The sequence below is a fragment of the Mytilus edulis genome, chromosome 1 (assembly GCF_963676685.1).
Source record: "Mytilus edulis chromosome 1, xbMytEdul2.2, whole genome shotgun sequence".
Lineage (NCBI taxonomy): Eukaryota > Metazoa > Mollusca > Bivalvia > Mytilida > Mytilidae > Mytilus > Mytilus edulis.
In genome coordinates, this window is record NC_092344.1 from 51,129,483 (window position 1) to 51,152,003 (window position 22,521).

The 22,521-nt window shown below is 32.9% G+C and overlaps 3 protein-coding genes across 7 annotated transcripts in view; 1 reads left to right on the top strand and 2 right to left on the bottom strand.

Moving 5' to 3' along the window:
• The window catches only part of LOC139513511 (protein shisa-5-like), a 44,672-nt gene extending 36,848 nt beyond the window's left edge, over positions 1–7,824 (bottom strand). Inside the window, exon 1 of one of the 4 annotated variants that reach the window (XM_071302103.1) lies at positions 7,742–7,816. In XM_071302103.1, coding sequence (XP_071158204.1) covers positions 7,742–7,790 — 49 coding nt within the window. In that variant the 5' untranslated portion in view covers positions 7,791–7,816. Of the gene's footprint in view, positions 1–3,002; positions 3,085–7,741 lie in introns of those variants that run through there. The other 3 variants (XM_071302112.1, XM_071302120.1, XM_071302128.1) reach the window with 3 other exon arrangements.
• LOC139513533 (uncharacterized) lies at positions 3,993–15,689 on the top strand. Of its 2 annotated transcripts, none has more exons than XR_011662460.1 (4): positions 3,993–4,086; positions 10,283–10,322; positions 14,852–15,045; positions 15,511–15,689. XR_011662460.1 is itself a non-coding variant. In XM_071302139.1 (4 exons), exons 1-4 carry the CDS (start codon positions 9,955–9,957, stop codon positions 15,606–15,608), a joined length of 378 nt encoding a protein of 125 aa, XP_071158240.1. In that variant the 5' UTR covers positions 9,919–9,954; the 3' UTR covers positions 15,609–15,689. The 2 variants fall into 2 exon arrangements, 1 of the variants encoding a protein (XP_071158240.1); XM_071302139.1 differs by lacking the exon at positions 3,993–4,086 and adding an exon at positions 9,919–10,000.
• A 1,976-nt stretch (positions 15,690–17,665) lies between these two features.
• On the bottom strand, positions 17,666–20,768 carry LOC139484731 (metalloproteinase inhibitor 3-like). The gene is made up of 4 exons (XM_071268637.1): positions 20,655–20,768; positions 19,886–19,988; positions 19,126–19,247; positions 17,666–18,254 (listed from the first exon to the last, which is right to left on the bottom strand). Exons 1-4 carry the CDS (start codon positions 20,694–20,696, stop codon positions 18,033–18,035), a joined length of 489 nt encoding a protein of 162 aa, XP_071124738.1. The 5' UTR covers positions 20,697–20,768; the 3' UTR covers positions 17,666–18,032.
• Positions 20,769–22,521: the final 1,753 nt, after the last annotated feature.

Genomic DNA, 22,521 nt, shown 5'->3' on the forward strand with positions numbered 1-22,521 from the left:
GTTATATCCTTGAATAATTTCTGACAGTTGTATCCTTGAACATGTTTGAACAGTTCTACCATTGATTCTAATATGACGTGCTTCTTTCGCTTTGTGAAAAAACCCATGCTCTTAATCCAATAAAATTTGTTTGCACATGCGTATATTGACTACTGCAGTATACTAAATTTTATAAAATTGACAAGCATTTAATATATTTCATTAACTTAAAACACTTCCAAACTCGTAAATGATGCACATGTTCATTTATCATGACTGTGAAGTGTTGCAACTTGAAATTGACATATTTGACCTAGATACGACAACCGTTCATGCTGGCTGTTCAAAACTCCTCCATCTGAAAAAATCACATTGCTAGTCCTTTGCTTGTTTATAAAACAAAGGAGCTTCATGGAAGAGCCCACACAAACTCTCGCACACTTATTCACATCGGACTTAGACATTACCTTAATTTTCCTAATCAGAATCGAAATAATTGATGCAAGCTTTCCTTTATTGTAGTTTTATTATGGGTAGGTATTATATTCGTGTTATTTTAGCTCGGACAAAAATAATCACGAATATAATGCCTACCCATGTTAGAACTACAATAAAGTATAGCTTGCATCAATTATTTCTAAAACAGTTATGGACAGTTCTTACCTGTAGCATGTTGATTAGTTCTACCCACGAACAGATTCACAAAGTCACATTCAATCCAGAAATTATTTTTTTTAGTTTTAACTTAGAACAGGTTTTACAAAATGATTTTACACTTTCAGAGTTATTTTGTATAAATGTTCTATGACAGATTATTTATGCTGACAGATCGGAAAAAACTGATTTTAGCTATATGGTCCGAGGACAAATGCAGTTATCGTTATTTGGTTTTCGTTGTCTTTCGAATATGGCCCCTAGTGTAAACAGTGTATAACTTGCATTTTTCTTTTATATACCTACCCAATTTATTTCCTGATATTTGATGCATGAAATATTAAGTAAGGAAGTTAAATTATAGTGTGCTGAATCATTATGTTAAGTAATAATATGGTACAATTAAATAAAAAAAAAAGTCAGAAACTGACTGAATTTTAGACCGCCTTAACACAGAATTGTCCATATTTTGAGCTAGAGCTGGTGGAGTTAATATAATTTTAATAGTATTTGACCCAACACACTACACTGTAAAAAATCGTTTTGAGATAGCCCAGGTGCGATTTTTTGTTAATTTGAATTTATTGTCTAAAAGAAATGCAATTACGAAATTAGTGTGTTCTAGGGACACATGGGGAACAATTTCCTTATATTGATTGTTATTAGGTCCGGAAATAGAAAGAAAAGACTTAATACTTAAAAGTCTATTTTCGAATAATGAATCCATATCTGTTATAAATGTGACTATATTGGTTTTATATCTTTTTAAAAATATTACTATGTCTATTGAAATAATATGATTTTTTTTATTTATTTTATGCCCCACCTACGATAGTAGATGGGCATTATGTTTTCTGGTCTGTGCCTCCGTTCGTTCGTCCGTTCGACCGTCTGTCCGTCTGTGCGTGCGTTCGTTCGCTTCATTTTGAAGCTTTTGGTCAAGGTAGTTTTTGATGAAGTTGAAGTCCAATCAACTTGAAACTTAGTACACATGTTCCCCATGATATGATCTTTCTAATTTTAATGCCAAATTATAGTTTTGACCCCAATTTCATGGTCCTCTGAACATAGAAAATGATGGTGCGAAGCCGGAGAAAGGAAGAAAGACCATTCACAATTTGTCTTACATTTGTTTTTCTCTTTTTTAATTAAATAAAAAAAAAAATAATAAACCTTTCAAATGTACAGTTCATTAGATAAAACATATTCCCTGTGGAACACCTCCCCCGCTCCCTTTTTTTTGTGCTCTCTATTTTCAACCCTCGAATTAAGCTTTCCAATTTAATTAAAATTAAAACCTTGCTTTCTAACGGCCAATCTATTCATGTACCGGACCGGCAAATTTCTTTATTTAATACGAAAATCTACAGTACCGTTATACACATGCATGTTGTTTGCTTGGAGTCCCTTCCCGAAAAGTAAGAAATAGCCTAACTCCAAGATACTATATTCCTGCATCACGTGATTTTTACCACGAATAAATACCGAATATGGAAAGTGAAGCTACAATTCAAAACATAAAGTCCGAAGGCACAAATAAGAAAAATAAAGGTTTATTTTTGGCAAAGGGTGCCGGGGTAATTCTCTCGGTGTTCAAAATATACATGAAATATTTGCCACTGTCCCTTTTCGGTTCTATGAATTTGAACCCTGAGTTTTCTATCTGTTACGGTTCAGGTTAAAGTTTTTGGTCAAGGTAGTTTTTCATGAAGTTAAAGTTACATCAACTTGAAACATGTTCCCTATGATATGATCTTTCTAATTTTAATTCCAAATTAAAGTTTTGACCCCAATTTCACGGTCCACTGAACATAGAAAATGATAGTGCGAATGGGGCATCTGTGTACTATGGACACATTCTTGTTTTTATATACATTGTATATTGATTTGGTAAAAGCTATCCCCAATTCTATGACATGTACGATACAAAGAATTTCTTAGTGACTGTTCAATGCGAAATTGCTACTTGTAACTGATTTCAAAATTAAATTATATATCACAAGTAATTATTTTGAAATGAGCCGAATGATTGGGTGTTGTCATCGTCGACAACTGGATTCTGATGAGGACGACAGAGGAAAAGTGGTTAATATAAACGTATTATACATGTATTTAGCCTTGCAAATTTTTTTTAGATGTTTATTTTTTTACATTGTATTGTATTAAATGTCTCTGTTATTATATAAGAAAACAAATAAAATAAAATGGCCACAGTGTGCTATTTTTACCTATTTAAATCACAATTATTATGGCATTTGCTACATGAATATGTAAAGTTTTAGATGTTCAACAAATTCCTTTTCTAATGTACAAGGAAATAGTGTTTCATTTGTTCTTAAATTTGCCTTAATTAATTAATATCTACCTACCAGAAGCAAGAAAAGTAAATAAAGATAAACGAAATTGTAGGCCTTCCATTTTGAACAGCAACTTATTGGTAATTGTCTAGTTCACGGATGTATGATTTTAAAAGGCCTATAACAATTGATCAATAGGTCGATATTCAAGTACATCTATTTATAAAATACCCCTACAGTATAGGTTCAGTCTGTAAAGGTATATTCCAAATATGTCTATATGCCGTATTCTATTCGAAATGCCCGAATACTTTTTATGATAAGATAAGATAATATATGTTTAATTCCAATTAATGGGCCCATGAAAAGCAAAGTAATGTAAACAGATTTTTGGAAAACTGGGAAAAACGTGTAAAAATTATGTAACGTTTAATATTTCAAATTTCAAAATGGTGTAGTTTTTTCTTCTTCAATTTCCCTAATTTATATAAAAGAATAAAATCTGACCCGTAAGAAATAACACATGGAGACTTTTTATGTTGCAGTAATCAAAAGCTGCACGCAAGCGTAAAACTTTCAATCCACAAATGCGCACAAACGTAATGCGCCCATTCATTTATAAGTCAAACTTATAAGTAGATTTGCCATTGCAAGCAATGGCGGATGGTACCCATCCCACATTGCCACTAAACTTCAACTTTTTTTAGAATTTTAAAAAGTCAATGCACAAAAGTACTTCACAACGCAGTTAGGGCTATTTTTCAATTTTTTACATTTTTGAAGTTTTAATGGTAACGGCGGCCATTTTAAAAATTCGAAGTTCAAAAGTCCAACCCTTACTTGCCTGTTACCATCTAAATCAATTTTTAGTTAAGTTTGGTGGATTTTGAAATTTTTGGACATTTCGCCGTTTCAAAGTTAACGGTGTCCATTTCAAAATTATGATAGCAGCAGCAACATTGCTTTATGTCATGTTATATATTTAGACTTTATGTTGGAGAGTTGTCTCATCAGCAAGCAAACCATATATCTTTGTTCAAAACGTGTTTTATTTCGTTTATAGCTAGACTTGACGTTGTATGTATTTTCTTCATAAAATATTAGACGAATAAAGACGAGTAAAGAAAGGGGGAAACGAGCCTTTATGTAGTAAGAGGTTGGTAAGTTTTAAATTATTATTTTTTGTTTTAAATATCTAGGCTTCTTCATCAATTTTTACATTATTTACGATTTAATTAGGTTTTCTTCTATCTTTCTGTTAAATTTGTTCTTAATTTTTTTCTTGTAATCAGTGACGATTAATACGTTGACATATTGTACTTTCAAATCGGTGTTATTGAGTAAAGATTAATTACTTTTCTTATCTTAATGAAATGCTTAAAGAAAGATGAAACGAGGAAGATTTTAGTACATAAATTTAAAATGTTGAATAAACAGAAACAACGATTCGCTATCCAATCTTTAACCCCCTCACCCTCCCCCAACCCCAAATTTAAATTCGATACCCGAATAGTCCCTTTATAGGAATAAATATGCCAAAAGTCGTAATGAATTTCATTGAGTCTAAAAATTATTCAAATCAGATTTCATTTATATGAATATTTTTAAGTACATGATTTCTTTTTTGGCAGAAACTACAAAAAAATCGTTATTATCTGTTCTGACTTTAAAACACTGATTTAAGATTTTCACTGTGTACACAAAATAAAATAAAATATTTCATCTCCCAGTTTAGATAATAAAAAAGGAAGGAGCAACCTTTCTTTTTTCATCAGGGGGCCTCGTTTGTTTGCCAAGAAGTCTAAGTAGTTCTTCTACTGTAATCACAAGACAGTCAACACTGAGGATTTGAGGGCGAACTCCGCCCGTGCTGGGGGTTTCGACTCCAATATTAATTGATTAGGACTGTCAGTTTTGCTATCAAAGGTGTGTGGTTTTCTCCGTGCACTCCTGCCTCTCTACCAATAAATACTGGGCGCCACGAAAAACATCAACAATCAATCCATCGTTTTTTTTTCTTATTTTGAAACTACGATGTATGTAACAAGTGTTTAATCAATTTTTTTGTAACTTCAAGTCAGATGGCGGATTCATTTTATTTTTTTTTTTTTTTGGGGGGGGGGGATCGAATTGGTTGTTCATCTTTGCATTGGAGAACGAAACGTTTTTAGTATCGCTACAATCGTTGATATTTTTTAATTTTATAGAATACATGTCACACCCCTTTCATAATCCAGGAAACGCCCCTGAAGGTAAGAATAGATTTGAACTGTGCAGTATATCTGAGGTAGTTAACGCACATCTTAGCTGTGCATTATTCAGATTATAGCACAGTAAGAACAAAGAGATTTAGACCATGTCATGTGTTAAAGTTTGTTTAACAATCATCTCACTGCGCTCTGTTACGAATGTAGTTTGAATCCGTTTTAACCTTTCTTAAAATCTGTCAGAAAAAAGTTTTAAACACTTTATATGATTCTTAGGAACCATGTTTGACAGCTGTTCTACCCTAGAACATTTTTGAACGGTTATGTTTTTAGAAAAGTTCCCGTTTTTTTTCCAGATTAACGAAAAATAACAAATCTTTGTCGTAAATGCATGTATAGAAATCCTGTAATCTTTTACAAAGGCCAAAAGACTTCCTCAACGTCTAGAACTTATCAGGGAGTTTTTTCACGTCTACATTCTGACAGTTTTTAGCAATTCTCCCGTAAAACAATTTCTAACAGTTTTTAACAGTTCTACCCTTAAACAATTTCTGACAGTTTTAAACAGTTCTACCCTTGAACAATTTCTGACAGTTTTTAACAGTTATACCCTTGAATAATTTCTGACAGTTGTATCCTTGAACATGTTTGAACAGTTCTACCATTGACTCTAATATGACGTGCTTCTTTTGCTTTGTGAAAAAACCCATGCTCTTAATCCAATAAAATTTGTTTGCACATGCGTATATTGACTACTGCAGAATACTGAATTTTATAAAATTGACAGGCATTTAATATATTTCATTAACTTAAAACACTTCCAAACTCTTAAATGATGCACATGTTGTTACTTATTCATTTTGCATGACTGTAATGTGTTGCAACTCGAAATTGACATATTTGACCCAGATACTACAACAGTTCATGCTGGCTATTCAAAACTCCTCCATCTGAAAAAAATCACATTGCTAGTCCTTTGCTTGTTTATAAAACAAAGGAGGTCCACGAAAGAGCCCACACAAACGCTCGCACACTTATTCATTTCGGACTTAGAAACTACCTTAATTTTCCTAATCAGAATCGAATAATTGATGCAAACTTTACTTTATTGTAGTTTTAACATGCTTAGGCATTATTCGTGTTAGTTTAGCTCGGGCAAAAATAATCACGAAAATAATGCCTACCCATGTTAGAACTACAATAAAGTATAGCTTGCATCAATTATTTCTTAAACAGTTATGGACAGTTCTTACCTATAGCATGTTGAATAGTTCTACCCACGAACAGATTCACAAAGTCACATTCAATCCAGAACAATTTTTTACAGTTTTACCTTAGAACAGGTTTTACAAAATAATTTTACCCTTTCAGAGTTATTTTGTATAAATGTTCTTTGACAGATTATAAATGCTGACAGATTGGAAGAGATAAATAAAAAACTTGATTTTAGCTATATGGTCCGAGGACAAATGCAGTTATCGTTATTTGGTTTTCGTTGTCTTTTTAATATGGCCCCTAGAATAAACAGTGTATAACTTGCATTTTTTTTTATATATACCTACCCAATTTATTTCCTGATATTTGATGCATGAAATATTAAGTGAGGGAGTGAAATTACATGCTTCAAAAAACTGTGTGCTGAATTTTTAATGTTAAGTATTGATATGGTCTATTTAAAAAAAGTCAAAAATTAGTATGTCTGAAACTGACTGAATGTTAGACCCCCTTAACACAGAATTGTCCATATTTTGAGCTAGAGCTGGTGAAGTTTTTATAATTTTAATAGTATTAGTCCCAACACACTACACTGTAAAAAATCGTTTTGAGATAGACCAGGTGCGATTTTTTTTTATTGTCTAAAAGAAATACACTTACGAAATAACTGTGTTCTAGGGCCACATGGGGAACAATTTCCTTATATTGATTGTTATTTAGGTCCGGAAATAGAAAGAATAGACTTAATACTTAAAAATCTATTTGCGAATGATAAATCCATATCTTTTATAAATGTGACTATATTGGTTTTATATCTTTTTAAAAATATTACTATGTCTATTGAAATAATATGATATGTTTTTTTGGATTTTTTTTTTTTTTTTTTTTTACATATATTGAATTGGTAAAATCTATCCCCAATTATATGACATGTACGATCAAAAACAAAGAATTTCTCAGTGACTGTTCAATACGAAATCTCTACTTGTAACTGATTTCAAAATTAAATTATATATCACAAGTAATTATTTTGAAATGGGCCGATGATGATTGGGTGTTGTCATCGTCGACAACTGGATACTGATGAGGACGACAGAGGAAAAGTAGCTAATATAAACGTATTATACATGTATTTAGCCTTGCAAATTTTTTTAGATGTTTATTATTTTACATTGTGTTGTATTAAATGTCTCTGTTATTATATAAGAAAACAAATAAAATAAAATGGCCACAATGTGTTATTTTTACCTATTTAAATCACGATTATTATGGCATTTGCTACATGAATATATAAAGTTTTAGATGTTCAACAAATTCCTTTTCTAATGTACAAGGAAATAGTGTTTCATTTGTTCTTACATTTGCCTTAATTAATTAATATCTACCTACCAGAAGCAAGAAAAGTAAATAAAGATAAACAAAATTGTAGGCCTTCCATTTTGAACAAGAACTTATTGGTAATTGTCTGGTTCACGGATGTATGATTTTAAAAGGCCTATAACAATTGATCAATAGGTCGATATTTAAGTACATCTATTTATAAAATACCCCTACAGTACAGGTACAGTCTGTAAAGGTATATTCCAAAAATGTCTATATGCCGTATTTTATTTGAAATGTCCGAATACTTTGTACGTGTATGATAAGATAAGATAATATATTTTTTATTTCAATTAATGGGCACATGAAGAGCAAAGTAATGTAAACAGATTTATGGGCAAACTGGAAAAAAAAACGTGTAAAAATGTGTAACGTTTAATATTTCAAATTTCAAAATAGGTGGGTTTTTTTTTTTCAATTTCCCTAATTTATGTAAAAGAATAAATCGGACCCCGAAACAACACATGGAGTAGTTTTAATATTCATTAAAGTCCCACTGATAACTAGATTTGCCATTCCAAGCAATAGCGGATGGCACCCATCCCACCATTGCCACTAAACTTCAACTATTTTGAGAATTTTAAACAGCCAATTCACAAAAATACTTCACAACGCAGCTTGGGGCATTTTTCAATTTTTCACATTTTTTATGTTTCCATGGTAATGGCGGCCATTTTAAAAATTGCAAGTTCAAAAGTCCAATCTTTACTTGCCTGTTTTCATTTAAATCAATTTTGGAGGAAATTTTGGACATTTTTGCCGTCTATGGTTACGGTGTCCATTTCAAAATTCTAATAACAACAGCAACATATATGTCATATTATATAATCATGATGTTTCATTGTGTTTCCTCTTATATTCCTTAAGAAATTGCGGCTTTTATGTTTTTTCCCTTATGGTCAGTGTTAAACTTTTCTCCAGTTCCCCGTCATTGACACTTTAGCTCTGAAAGATCGAGACGACCTACGGATTCATATGGCAGGGGCCATGAAAAACAATAGAGTCCAGCGTGATTTTGTCTCTGTACATATCTCTGATGGATGATGACAATGGCAGACAAGTTAATTTTTACCTTCATAATTTTTTTAAAACTAAATGTGCATGCCTGTTCCATATTTTTTGTTCATCTTTGTAGCAAATAATGACAATAGGTATGTACACAATATATTGTTATATTTATGTTTCATTTATTGTCTTGTCATAAATCCAGTTTTTTTTCCCAATTTGAATTTTAATTTGTCTCATCTTTTTGCTGGCCCTATTAAAGACTACACGTACGTTAATTGTAGGAGGTCGTACGGCGACAACCTATAGTTGCTTGAAGCCGATTCATTTAGACTATGTAGGATAGTTGTCTAATCAGCAAGTATACCATATCTCTTTGTTCAAAACGTGTTTTCTTTCGTCTATAGCTTTACTAGTTATCATACATCAGTTTGTATTTTCTTCATAAAATTATAGACGAATACATTTAGAATTTCTACGAAATTGTCTGAAAATGACTATTATTGGTTAATAATTTCACTATTTACTGAATATGAACTTTTTACAGGAAGCACACATTTTGCCGTAAAATACCGGTTAATAGTTTATAAAAATTGTTAACGATTAAAGACCCATTTACAGGAAAATATTGAAAGCAAATTTATACCAGGCTTTTTTCTCCTGTCTGTCTTCGCGTCGGGAAATAATTTGTGTCTCAGGGGACAATAATGTCCCCTTAACAATTAAATAAGTGTATTATTTTGCTTGAACTTATATTCTCACAGACATTTTACCTAAATAATCCATTGAGCTTCGTTAATGTATTAATTATTTGCCGTTAAAATACCCTGCTTACAAAAAGACCAAACTCGAAGGAAAATTCAAAACGGAAAGTCCCTTAACAAATGGCAAATTTTTAAATCAAAAGCTTAAACACATCAAACGAATCATCGGGAAAACAACTGTGACTCATAGTCCTAACTTGGTACAGACATTTCCTTATGTAGAAAGTTATGAGTTAAGCCAGGTTTTATATCTAGCTAAACCTTCACAGCCAAACAGACTGGTTCAGAATAATTCAATGTCTTGATTTTTGTGTGTGTTTTCTCGTTTATAGACCGTGAAAACTAACACTTTAAAACAATGAATTTAAGTGATCCGTTATGGTTTGCTTTCAAATAATAATATGCGTGTATATGGTGTCAGTATACAAAATTAAATATAGTAAATTGTTCAAAATGGCTTCCCGATCGTTGTTGATATTAATATCTGTAGTGACCATAGGTAATGTATGATTCATAATATTGTAAACTTTTTAAAAAACAAAAGTTTTAAAAGCAGTTTTTCAAATGAGGTGATTCTTATAGTCAGATATTTTTGTTATGCACCAGAAACATACAAGACATAGTACAAATGTATTCCTATATGTCTTTGCATAAACTTTTCTTTTCTACAAACATTTTGACATACATTTATCTTGTTATTGCTAAGGAACAGTGTATGTTTGAAAATATAATGATTATTGATATGTAGTCAGTCTTTAATATTTACTCTTCTTTTTTCCAGGACTTTTTGAACTCGTTGAATCGACTAAACTTGATCCTGAGTAAGTATTTGTAAATAAAAAGGTGTCAATGAATTCCATGCGTATGTATGAAATAAAAAGAGACGTAACCTATAATATTCTTGAGTGAAATAAAAAGCTATTATCTGTGAAAAAACAAAAGCGTCTGCACTCAAAGTATTAAAATCGTAGTGTTGGGAACAGTAGTTCGGTAGGACCGAAACAATTCAAATATTATAGACAAATTTGTTTGTCAGGAGTCAGGATCCTTATATTTTTTCCATTCCACTTTGCGGGTGCGAGTGCTGCTTTGTAGCGACATTAGCCTAGTCTTTTTCGAAATCTACAAGGGTTTATTTTACGTGCAAGAGAGGTTAAGAGCCTGTTGTTCAGTGGTTGTCGTTTATTGATCATGTGGGTCTCGTTACTCGTTTTAATATAGATTAAATCGTTGGTTCTCCCGTTTGAAAGGCTTGAAATACAAAAGTAATTTTGGGGCTTGCTGTTCGGCCAAGGCTTCGTGTTGAAAGCCGTTCTTTTTCTTTTTTTTACCTATGCTGGTTTACTTTTAACACATTGTGACTAAGATGGAGAGTTGTCTCATTGGCACATCGACATCTTATTTCTAAATTGATAATGTGCAGTGAACTACAGAGACATGCGAACATATAACGAAGTGAAATCAACTGCTTTGGAAATGTAAGTATTCCCTGTTCCTCACTATTAAACCCCATGCACCATCCTGTGTAGTCTAGTATTGATAAACACGGCAAATTTCAATCTGAAATCTGCTGTGGGAGCAGCACATATCAGATTGCTATGCCAGTCCGAAGTTTTTGCCCTTCTTGTTGGAACCCAAAGGATATCATCGAGGTGTAAAAACAAGGTAAACCATAGACTTAAACCATCCGACAGCAAAAACATATAACATGTTAAACATCTGTTTTGCTTTGAGGAATGTATAAATACTCAGTCAAGTCTGATCGAAATGGAAACGTTAATTCCAAAACAATTTAAAAGAAACGGAGTGTCACGTTTCCTTTGTGTGAAAAAAAAACTCTTGCAAAGGGGTATCTGTAGGTGGCCAAGTTCTCTCTATCATGCCCTATCAAACAATCCCCAACTTTCAAGTTCATGTCGCAGTCAAAATTCCATACCATACATCCGGCCGAACACTTTGGGGAACCTGGTTTTATAGCTAGCTAAACCTCTCACATGTATGACAGTCGTATCAAATTCCATTATACTATCACCGATGCGTGAACAAAACAAACAGACACAATAGGTAAAAATGTCAAAAATAGGGGTACAGCAGTCAACATTGTGTTATCATCTTAATCACTGTAAAAACAACAAATGTAACGAAGAAGCACAAAAAGGCATACATCAAATTAACATCCTCATTTTGATTATATTATACGATTTTATTTGTCTATGTAAAATGCACCCATCAAGGAAGGAGGGTTTTCAGTACTGGTGTAAAATTGCGTGTTTGAAATTCGCACAGGTAGACATGACATAATTTTGTCGTTCAAAGTATGACGGGATGCATAAATACAGTCACGCAAAAAAGATATAACAAAAACTAACTTCACAGTTAAAGTAATAATAATAAATAAAATAATAGTGTGGTTCAAAGTATGACGGGATACATAAGTACAGAGTCACGTCAAATGTATATCACAAAAAAAGTTTGTTAACAGTAAAAGTACTGTAATATTAATAAATAAAATAATTTTGTCATTCAAAGTATGACAAGATACATAGGTACAGAGTCACATCATAAAATAATTTTGTCGTTCAAAGTATGATGGGATACATGAGCACAGAGTTACGTCAAAAGATATCTCAAAAAACAGACTTAACAGTAAATGTAATATTAATAAAGGCAAATAAAAGAATGATAGAACACGTTATTAAGATGATGAACAACGTCAGTACGCAAAATCTATACTTCAAGACCATCGTGAAGTTGATACGGAATATTTATCAACAAGTTCTGGGTACCTTCCGATGAACTTTTTTAGAAAAAGGACGAGAACGAGACGTTCTTTGACATACCCCTGGTTCATCAACTTTCTGCTCAGACACTGGTGACGTTTTACAAAGTCTGAGTAGGAGCTGCAAGCTCTTGAATACCGAATTAGTTGGGAAATGAATATTCCATATGCAGGTGAAGTTGGTATATTGCTACTGAGGTGGGAGAAATTGATAATTTCAAAATCAAAATCGTCTCGTTTGTCATAGATTCTGGTTCTCAGATGACTGTGTATGTCAAATTCGAGGTAAAAGTCTAAAAATGAGGCGGAGGAAGCCGTGTCTGTTGTCTCTTTAATTTCTAGTTCTGGTGGATATACTAATGGAACCCAATCAGAAAAGTTCGGATTGTTAATGGAAAGAACATCATAAATATATCTGAAAGTGAAATTAAATAACCTGGCTTCTTTGATCTTCTTGTTTTTGACAAGTGTTTGAAGGAACTCCGATTCATATGAAAACAAGAAGAGGTCAGCAAGGAGAGGCGCGCAGTTCTTTCCCATAGGAATGCCGACAATTTGTTGAAAAAGTCTACCTCCAAACTCAACAAATATGTTGTCGATAAGAAACTCCAGCATACTGACCACTTGTTCTTTTGTGTAGCATGTTTTACCTTTTTGTTTGTCAATATTAACGAAATATGCCTTATGAAATCCCAAAGTTATAAATAGCGTATGCTACCATTTTTATGTTGAAAGGCATTGTGGATTATTTCTTTTAGGCGATTTTTCAATTTCACATGGGGAATGGTGGTATACAGGGTTGAAAAATCAAAAGTTTTGATAGAACTAATTTCAGAAATAGACCGAGATTTAAAATTGTCTAGAAGTTCTTTAGAATTTTTAAGAATCCACATATGGTTAATACCACTACGCGAGTAAACAGTTTCACAGTATTTCTGAAGACCCTCTTTCACTGCGGATAAAATTTTAGTCAATCTAATGGACAATTCTTTAGTGGAACATGAAGATGAGCCAGCAATATACCGTTGTTTGTACGGAATTTTATGAAGCTTTGGTATCCAATACAAACAAGGTAAGTCCTCCAATTTGGTGTTCAATGTAATGTTTATTGAAGCCATGAAGGACTTATGATTTGCTAAAATCTCATCCTTGTCAAATAATATGTCTTTGTATGTGGGATTACCTGAGTGCTCCTTAATACCCAATTCTTTTACAAGACATTCGTAGTAATACGATTTACAAACAAAGACAATATTATTTGAAGCTTTGTCCGCAGGAACAACAACATACTTATCATGAAGAGATGATAGACATTTCATGGCCTCTTTGTCTCTGAAAACGGACTTCGGTCGATCGTTCACACAGTTTTTCAACTTGTGAATGCGACGTTTTATCAGATAGTTTTAACCCATTCTGACAAAGTGTCTAGTTAAACTTCTTCTCGCTTAGCCCATGCTCTGGCGTAGTCCTCAATGGAATCCATAATTATTTTGAAGTTATGGTTCCAATTAATGTGTTGAGGTCTCTAAACTTAGGACCATGAGAAATCACCTTTCGGAGATTTTCATGTAAAATTATGTTTAGATCTCCAGTTATAACATGACCAGAGGGGCTGTAATTATAAGGTGAGTGGGAACAGTCACATGTCGGATGGTTTTTTAAGTATTGTTCTAAGTCAAGGTCCTGCAATGCTTGTTTATAGTTAAATATTTTAGGTGCAATGGTTTTGGTGTAACTGTAGGATACAATAGGAACAGATTGATTTTGAAAATAAATAGGAATTTTAGATGTTACCTCCTTGTGATGTAGAACGTTGCCGATATTGATTGCATCAATTCCTCTATTGGCAAAATCAACAGGAAGGAATTTCCTCTTTTTGTCGGGATCAACTACGTTCTTAGTAGTTTCTTAGTCAAGGGAATGGTCGTATTTCACACAAGTCTACAAGCAGCAAATAAAATTGACAATGGAAATAAGGAATGTGTCAAAAGGACAAAACCCGACCAAAGAGCAGAAAACAGCAGAAGATTAACAATGGGTCTCCAACACAGCAAGAAAATTACGCACCCGGAGTCGGGCTTCGGCTGGCACTAAAACACCGACAAGGGATGCATACTATAAGAAACATCTACATTTTAGAAATTGATATTCAAATTATTAGAGATATATTTAATAAAATATAAAAACCAAAAATAATTACCAAGAGATGTATTACTAATATGATACAATATTAGGGACATTTATGCTGTTTTACTATTTGAAATTGTTTTTCGTATTTTGGTACCAATAAAATAAAGTAGTCTCCATTCTTTTTATAAGCAACACAAACTAATCTTTAAAAGACATTAGATCGGTCTATTGAAAGCATCGTCCGATTTCATACTAAGTGTAAATGTACTAAATGCATGTATATACGGTAACTACAGACGGCCTTTATCAAAAGACACTGAAATGTCGTCTAGTAGTTTTATTAATAATCTATAATTTAATTCGAATACTAGTATGCAAACAATTGTTTTTTTTATTATTTTGATAATCATGAAATAATTTCATTTAAATTGATTTTTTCAGTGCTGGTTTGAAATATTATATTATTGGCGGAACCGTCTTGGGAATATTCCTAGCCATTGTTGTGATTTCATTGTTTGTACTCTGTTGGTGCTGTAGATTACAGAAGCCTAAAGAGGATATGACAGAATTGAAGACACTAGATGTACGCTCACGTTTTAGTGAGGCAACAACACCAAAACACGCTGTCATTGCAAGTAAGCCATTATCATTTCTGTAACTTTTATGGTGTGTTTGATTGAATAATCTATGTTTAACAGCACTTTCGGCGTTATAATCTATTTCTAGTGGAAGGAAATCGCTTGCTTGGAGAAAATAACTGACCGTCTGCAGGACACTAACAATCCTAGTATATTAAAGTTGGATCTGAACGTGCTGCCACGTGCGGGGTTCCAATTCCCAGTGTATTTCACTTTAAAAAATTTAATTTTGTCTTAAATCTTTTGCAAACATTATTATCTTAGAAAAAACAACATCAGACCGCTTAAAGATTTGTTTGGAAAACTGTACATGAATTTAGGATTGTCATTTTACCATCTTTTTTTTCAATTTCGAAGAACCCGTATGAATATAAAAATATGGGAAATTAGGAAAAAATTATAGACTTCATACCATTTTATTATCAAAAAATATATTAACTTTAATATGCATGTGTGTTTTAGGTATGGCACCTCGCAGGGACTTCATGAAGAAAGGAGACGATCCATTACCTTATAAAAAGAAACCCAGACTTTTAAGAAGAGAAGAAAGTTATGTCTAACAGTTTTTAATGACTCAAAGGGGATTTTCATTGAAAAATATAAATTTACGCAGACTTAAAATAAATTTCATTAAAGGTTAATGCGTTGTTGATTGAAATCTGATTCATTCAGTTGAGGCTTAAGCTAGCAATGAGCTAGACACGAAAAAGACGACGTGGATACTTTTTACATAATGAATTGAAGCTGTGAGGTTGCTGTTACAAAATAGAATTAAACAAGAAGGTGTCCATAGTACACGGATTCCACACTCGCACTATCATTTTCTATGTTCAATTGACCGTGATATTGTGGTCCAAACAATAATTAAAAATAGAAAATGCATAATAAAGGCAACATGTATACTAAGTTTCAAATTAATTGGACTTCAACTTCATCAAAAACTACTTTGACCAAAAACTTTAACAAACAGACGGGCGGGCGGACTGGATCACCCTCCGCCATATTCGACACCGAAATAACACAAGTGTCCTAACAAACAACACAATATTGCTGGGTCTTCTAAATGCTCAACGAAACCTCTTTCATTAGTTTTAACATCAATGCTATATGCTAACGATACTAGTATCTTGACATTGCACAAGGTCATGTTTTTCTCTGACTGTTTATGATGTCTTTACACTAAATCCACTGGATGTTTTTGTGTACGAATTGATAATTTAGTCTTCGATGCATGATATTTTTTTTAGATGTTAGTGGCTTTGAACAGGTTGTCAGATAACTGATAGTACTCTCAGATCTGTACCTAGTGTCTTTTTGTTGTTGGGATGTACAAGTACCCGGCCACATCCACTTGTATTTTTGTCCAGGCTGATGAGTTAAACCTTTTTCAACTGATTTTTATAGTTCGTTCTTATGTTGTACTGTTATACCACTGTCCCAGGTTAAAGGAGGGTTGGCATCCCGCTAACATATTTAATCCCGCCACATTCTGTATGTACATGCATGTACCTGTCCTAAGTCATGAGCCTGTAATTCAGTGGTTGTCGTTTGTATATGTGTTACATATTTGTTTTTCGTTCATTTTTTGTACATAAATAAGGCCGTTAGTTTTCTCGTTTGAATTGTTTTATATTGTCATTTCGGGGCCTTTTATAGCTGACAATGCGGTATGGGCTTTGCTCATTGTTGAAGGCCGTATGGTGACCTATAATTGTTCATTTCTGTGTCATTTTGGTCTCTTGTGGAGAGTTGTGTCATTGGCAAACATACCACATCTTTTTTTTTATAAGCCTTTTATAAACTGATTTTTATAGTTCGTTCTGATGTTGTACTGTCATACCACTGTCCCAAGTTAGGGGAGGGTTGAGATCCCGCTAACATGTTTAACCCCGCCATATTCTGTATGTTTGTGCCTGTCCCAAGTCAGGAGCCTGAAATTCATTGGTTGTCGTTTTTTTATGTGTTTTATATATGTTTTTCGTTCTTTTTTGTACATAAATAAGGCCGTTAGTTTTGTCGTTTGAATTGTTTTACATTGTCATTTCGGGGCCTTTTATAGCTGACTATGCGGTATGGACTTTGCTCATTGTTGGAGGTTACCTATAATTGTTAATTTCTGTGTCATTTTTGGTCTCTTGGAATCATACCACATCTTCTTTTTTTATTCATACGCAATCATAGAGGACTTTAGAATAAACGTGAAACGACCTACTCTAGGATTGATGTAAGTCAGATGTAGATACTAAAATATTTCAAAGATCTTTTAGAGTACATACAGTATAAATCGCTTTACACAGGTACTCGTAATTCCAAACTTAAAAGACAAATATACAGAATTGGTCCTGCTTTGTTTCATAAAAAATAAGGGCCAACGAAGATACATGTTTATGGAGTGATAAATTGTACGTTGTAAAAAGAAAACACTCTGATTTAAGGAAAACTTTTTCTCAACCGATATTACTATTAAAGATGCATGATTTTTTAATAGGCGTCATATTTGCTAAGTTTTTGGGGAGCGTGTTTTTCAACTAACAATCAACATTCTAATTGGAACCAATTGTGCTCCTTTCTTGTCGGGTTTTCCTTTATTCATATAGTTATAGAAAAATAAGACCAATTATCAGTTCATTTTTTATTTCTCTGTTCCACTTATTCCTACATCGTAGTATCCAATTTAAAAACACACTTACATCATACTTAATTACAGTGCATAATGAGTATATTTTTTAGTGATTAACATGTGGCAAATGCGCTAATATGATTTGGCGCATACAACTTAGTCTACATTTTTAGGTAAACTCGAAAATTACTTTATTTCAAATAGATGAGCTATGTCCTGGCCTCCAGTTGGATTGTCCATTGTTCACAAATATGACGACAGTCTGATTGAGGCAAAAAAAAATGAACTAGACAAAAACGATTAATGTAAAAAGTGAAGAGAAAAAAATGAAAGAAATCATGGGTAAATATCCATCCAACACATGTTACATTGGATCTGGTATAACTTCGTTTGTAAATTTCTGGTCTCCCAGGTAAATATTGTCCTCACATTGTCTGAATTTTCTTGTTTCTCTCCAGAAACACTCTTCGCCATTATGAAAACATATGCCATCGTCATGGTAACAATCAAACATAATTCCAAATTCCCACTCGCATGTGTTGTTGCTGTCCAGTTGTCCACATTGTCCTTCCCGGCAGAAAGAAAACTAATAAAATATAAACTGGTAATTAAAACATGAACATAGAAAAAATATATGAATGCATTTTAAGTGTCCATTTTATAAATTGCCAACCAAATTAAGAAAAATAGTATTGATACGAGCTCTGCTGAAATTCCGTCCTTAAAATAACATTAATAGTAAAACACACTGATCTTTCTGTTTTGTTTATAAAACAAATTGAATTTGTAAGATTTGAAATGTATTAGTTAGAATATTTATTCTAGTGTTCGTTTTATTTAGCCTTTGGACATTTAGTATAAGGAATCATATGTTTAATTGTAAGCAGATATCATGGTTTACACTATGACCATATTGATAGCCAGATAAGATCTATTCAGCATTCTATATCTTTATGATTGGCACTTTCCAAACATTTTTTCTGGACCTTTGACGGATGACAATTACACGAAGTGCAAACAGCTGGGCTACAGTGTTTGAAACTACATATCAATCAAATTTCACAGCTACTTTCTAAACTGCATTTTCCACCTCTTTCGTTTTACCAATGGCAAAATTCGAAATGAATCAAGTTTAAAAATTGCCTTTAAAATATTTTGTCATACCGGTGCCTTCCCTAGCTAAACTAAACGTTATGTTCATTTTTGAAGGCTGAACGGTGACTAGCTATTCCATCTTTTGGATACTGTAGTTTCAAAGTAGAATTGCTAATGGTAATATATGTATCAGTACTGATAAAAATATATTAATATGAGGTCGGCACGAATACTGCCATGAATATTACAGACAATAATATATATAGACTTACATTGTACCTCGCGAGTCAGTCCCTTTCGACCTCAGTCTCTTTAGACTTACCTTAATCAATAGAGACTTACCTTAAGCAGTAGAGACTTACCTCACACTGACATCCAGAATCATATTTAAATCTTAGACCATTTTTTTGTGCCTTTGTCAGATTGTGGTATGGTTTTACCCATTCACAGATAGATGTGTATAGATTATCATCCATTATCGTTCCTGAATGAAATGAAAAAAAAAAAAAAAGGATTACCAATGTTGCTCTATTAATATTCCATTATTTTGAGAGGTAAACCAAGAAACAAAATGCAATAAAGACCCCTCAATAAATAATGACGATATCGCAATCAAAAGGCAATGATATAGCACGTTTTCTGCTGTTGTTCTAATAAAAGATGTTATTGTGGAAATCTCCAATAATGCATAAATATCATACAGTAAAAAAAACACCCTAAGACCCCGTTTACTCTGACAAAAAAGATCGATCTTTACTAAAATCGATCTTTTTAAGATTGATCCTTGGTCTAGTGTAAACGGGTAAGATCGATTTTCAATCGGACTTAAAAAGTCTACCTCTAGAGGTGGTTTAAAAAGATCGATCTTATTTGAATCGATCTTTTTTTTGTGTAAACGCTTTGATCGATCGCGATCGATCTTTTTTTCAGGTGAATGTTATATTTTCATATGAAAATAAAGGTCAGACCGGTTCTTTTTATGTTGTAGTGTAAACGCACTGGATTAAATAAGATCGATCTCGATCGATCTTGCTTGTGCAATGTAAACGCGAACTGGTCTTTTTAAGATCGATTCAATTTCGTTGCCAGTGTAAACGGGATAAATTTCAAAGAATTACTTGCCTGTAATGACATAGTTTACATCCATTTCTAACTCTCCAACCCCACTCCCAGATGTTGAAGAAATAATCATCGTCTTCGTTGCATTTTCATACTCTGGTCCTGCCTAAAAGATGAAAACAGTTCCATAAAGGAACATTGGTATATTCGAATCACGCATGCAGATATTAGTTATAATATTACTGTTAATGTTTTGCGTCAAATACATACACATGAGTTTTCCCGCGTCCCATGCGAAAAAGCTTGGTATTTTCCTCTGTCGAAAGTTTTGCGCGAAGTTATTGATAGTCTCTATAAAACATGAAGGATGAGATTTACATTCTGTAATTTGATAGCCTTATTACAGGTTGTCGTTATTCAAGACGGGAATAAAAATATTTCATTATTTGACCATATTTGTCTGTTTTCAATAAGAAGGCCTTATTAGATAAAACATATAACTTCCCTTCTTGATATCTCCGACAATTGAAGTCAAAGTACGGTATGAAGCCCCTTCAACATCATTTAGACGTATAGAACAGACATGCTTATATTTAAATTTATGAAACCAATGACACAAATAAATGTATTGTGCTATACGTTTTTGTGTCTACAGTACTATGGCCATAAGGAACCATAAAACGAATAGCCAGTTACGGTTAACTTTGCCTACGTTTGTTGGAGCCTCAGTTTCGAAGTATAATACGTTAATTTATCAACAGGGATTTTAGTACAAATATGTAATGAATCTAGTCAATAAGTAAGCTTTTTAATAAATAATGCATGGTTTTACCTTGAAAACTTTTTTGATGTTCACAATATAATGAATCGCCATGGGGAAACCTTCTTTATGATAGATAACATCTTTGTCCAAGATTCCTGCTAAAACGACTATTAAAAAGAAAATAAAGAATTGTACAAATTGTTAGACAGTTGCAGGATAAATTAACAATTTACCCATTTAACGTAATCCTCTTAGGTGATACGATATTCCGGATAGTGTTCCCTACACAAGTTTCTTTTAACCATCAAGGGTGGTTGCTGCCTTCACAAAAATAAGTTCAGTAACAAAATTGTTGGACTTATGGTTTCAGCGTTGACATATATTAAGATGTAAGCTACTGTATATTCGAATAGTAGTTGAACATATTAAATTAAAAGACTAGTGTAAAAGATTTCTTCAAAGTCTAGTATAAATGACAAAGGCTGCTAGTGTAAAGTATGCCTTTAAATACAAGTGAAAATGACAAAGGCTATAGTGTAAAGAAGGCCTTTAAAGACTAGTAAAAATAACAAAGGCTATAGTGTAAGGTATGCCTTTAAAACTAGTGAAAATGACAAAGGCTAGTGTAAAGAATGCCTAAAAATACTAGTGAAAATGGCAAAGGATAGTGTAAGTGAAAAACTAGTGAAAATAACAAAGGCTAGTGTAAAGAATGTCTTAAAATACTAGTGAAAATGGCAAAGGAAAGTGTAATTGAAGCCTTCAAATACTAGTGAAAATGTTACATTATGCCTTTGAAGACTATTGTAAACTATAACGGCTATAGTATACATGGTGCCTTCAAAGGTTTAGTGTAAACGATAACGGCTAGTGTAAAGAATGCCTTTAAAGACTAGTGTAAACGATAACGACTGGTGGAAATGATGCCTTCATAGACTATAGTGTAAATGATGCCTTCATAGACTAATGTAAATGATGCCTTCATCGACTAGTGTAAATGATGCCTACAAAATCTAGTGTAAATGACAAAGACTGATTTAAAGAATGTCTTTAACTATAACTATAACGAATAGTGAATTATGCCTTCAAAGACTAGTGTAAACGATAACGACTATAGTGCACACGATAACGGCTAGTGTATATGACGCCTTCAAAGGCTAGTGTAAAGGATAACCGCTAGTGTAAATGATGTCTTCAAAGCCTGGCATAAACGATAACGGCTAGTGTAAATGATGCCTTTTAAAGCCTGGCATAAACGATAACGACCAGAGTATACGTAAATGGTGCCTTCAAGGTCTAGTAAAAAATGGCAAAGGCTAGTGTAAAGAATGCCTTTAAAGATGAACGGCTAGTGTTAAATTACGCTTTTAAAGATGAACGACTAGTGTTAAATTATACCTTTAAAGATTAACGACTAGTGTAAACAATGCATTTTTGTTTCTCACAATGTCAAGTTTTCTTAAAGACACTCATCGTAGTAAGAAACAAATGCGCTCTTAGTCATGATGTTATTAATATACAAAAGTGTCGCTTAGGCATGATTTATCGTCAAACAATGAATCCACCACTTCCTATATAAACAAGTGTCTTCCGCCTTATTGTTGGAATGAATAAATCCAATTCAAACTAGTGTGAAGAGTTTAACGAGAATTTGAAGTGTGCCTGTGTTTGTTTTTATGAAGACTTACACGATAAGTACAAGTATATATGTTTTAATTACCTTAACATGAAAATTGTACACCAAAATAAAACCAACTAAAAATTGTAGAAATTTTATTTGACGCAGGCATGCCGCTTTTACATTGATAAAGCTATAAAACTAAAACAATAACTAGAATAATGAATGTACGCCATGCTCTAAGTTGCTTGAAGTGGAAACTACAAATCTGTAGCATTACTACCAGGAATAGAACAAATATAACTTTCACTTAACATA

Coding starts and splice junctions, on each gene's coding strand:
- LOC139513533 (XM_071302139.1), top strand. CDS start 9,955: ATGGCTTCCCGATCGTTGTTGATATTAATATCTGTAGTGACCATAG. Junction 10,001..10,282: donor AATATCTGTAGTGACCATAG/GTAATGTATGAT, acceptor TCTTTTTTCCAG/GACTTTTTGAACTCGTTGAA. Junction 10,323..14,851: donor TCGACTAAACTTGATCCTGA/GTAAGTATTTGT, acceptor TGATTTTTTCAG/TGCTGGTTTGAAATATTATA.
- LOC139484731 (XM_071268637.1), bottom strand. CDS start 20,696: ATGGCGATTCATTATATTGTGAACATCAAAAAAGTTTTCAAG. Junction 19,989..20,654: donor ACATCAAAAAAGTTTTCAAG/GTAAAACCATGC, acceptor TTCATCTTTTAG/GCAGGACCAGAGTATGAAAA. Junction 19,248..19,885: donor TGTAAACTATGTCATTACAG/GCAAGTAATTCT, acceptor CATTTCATTCAG/GAACGATAATGGATGATAAT.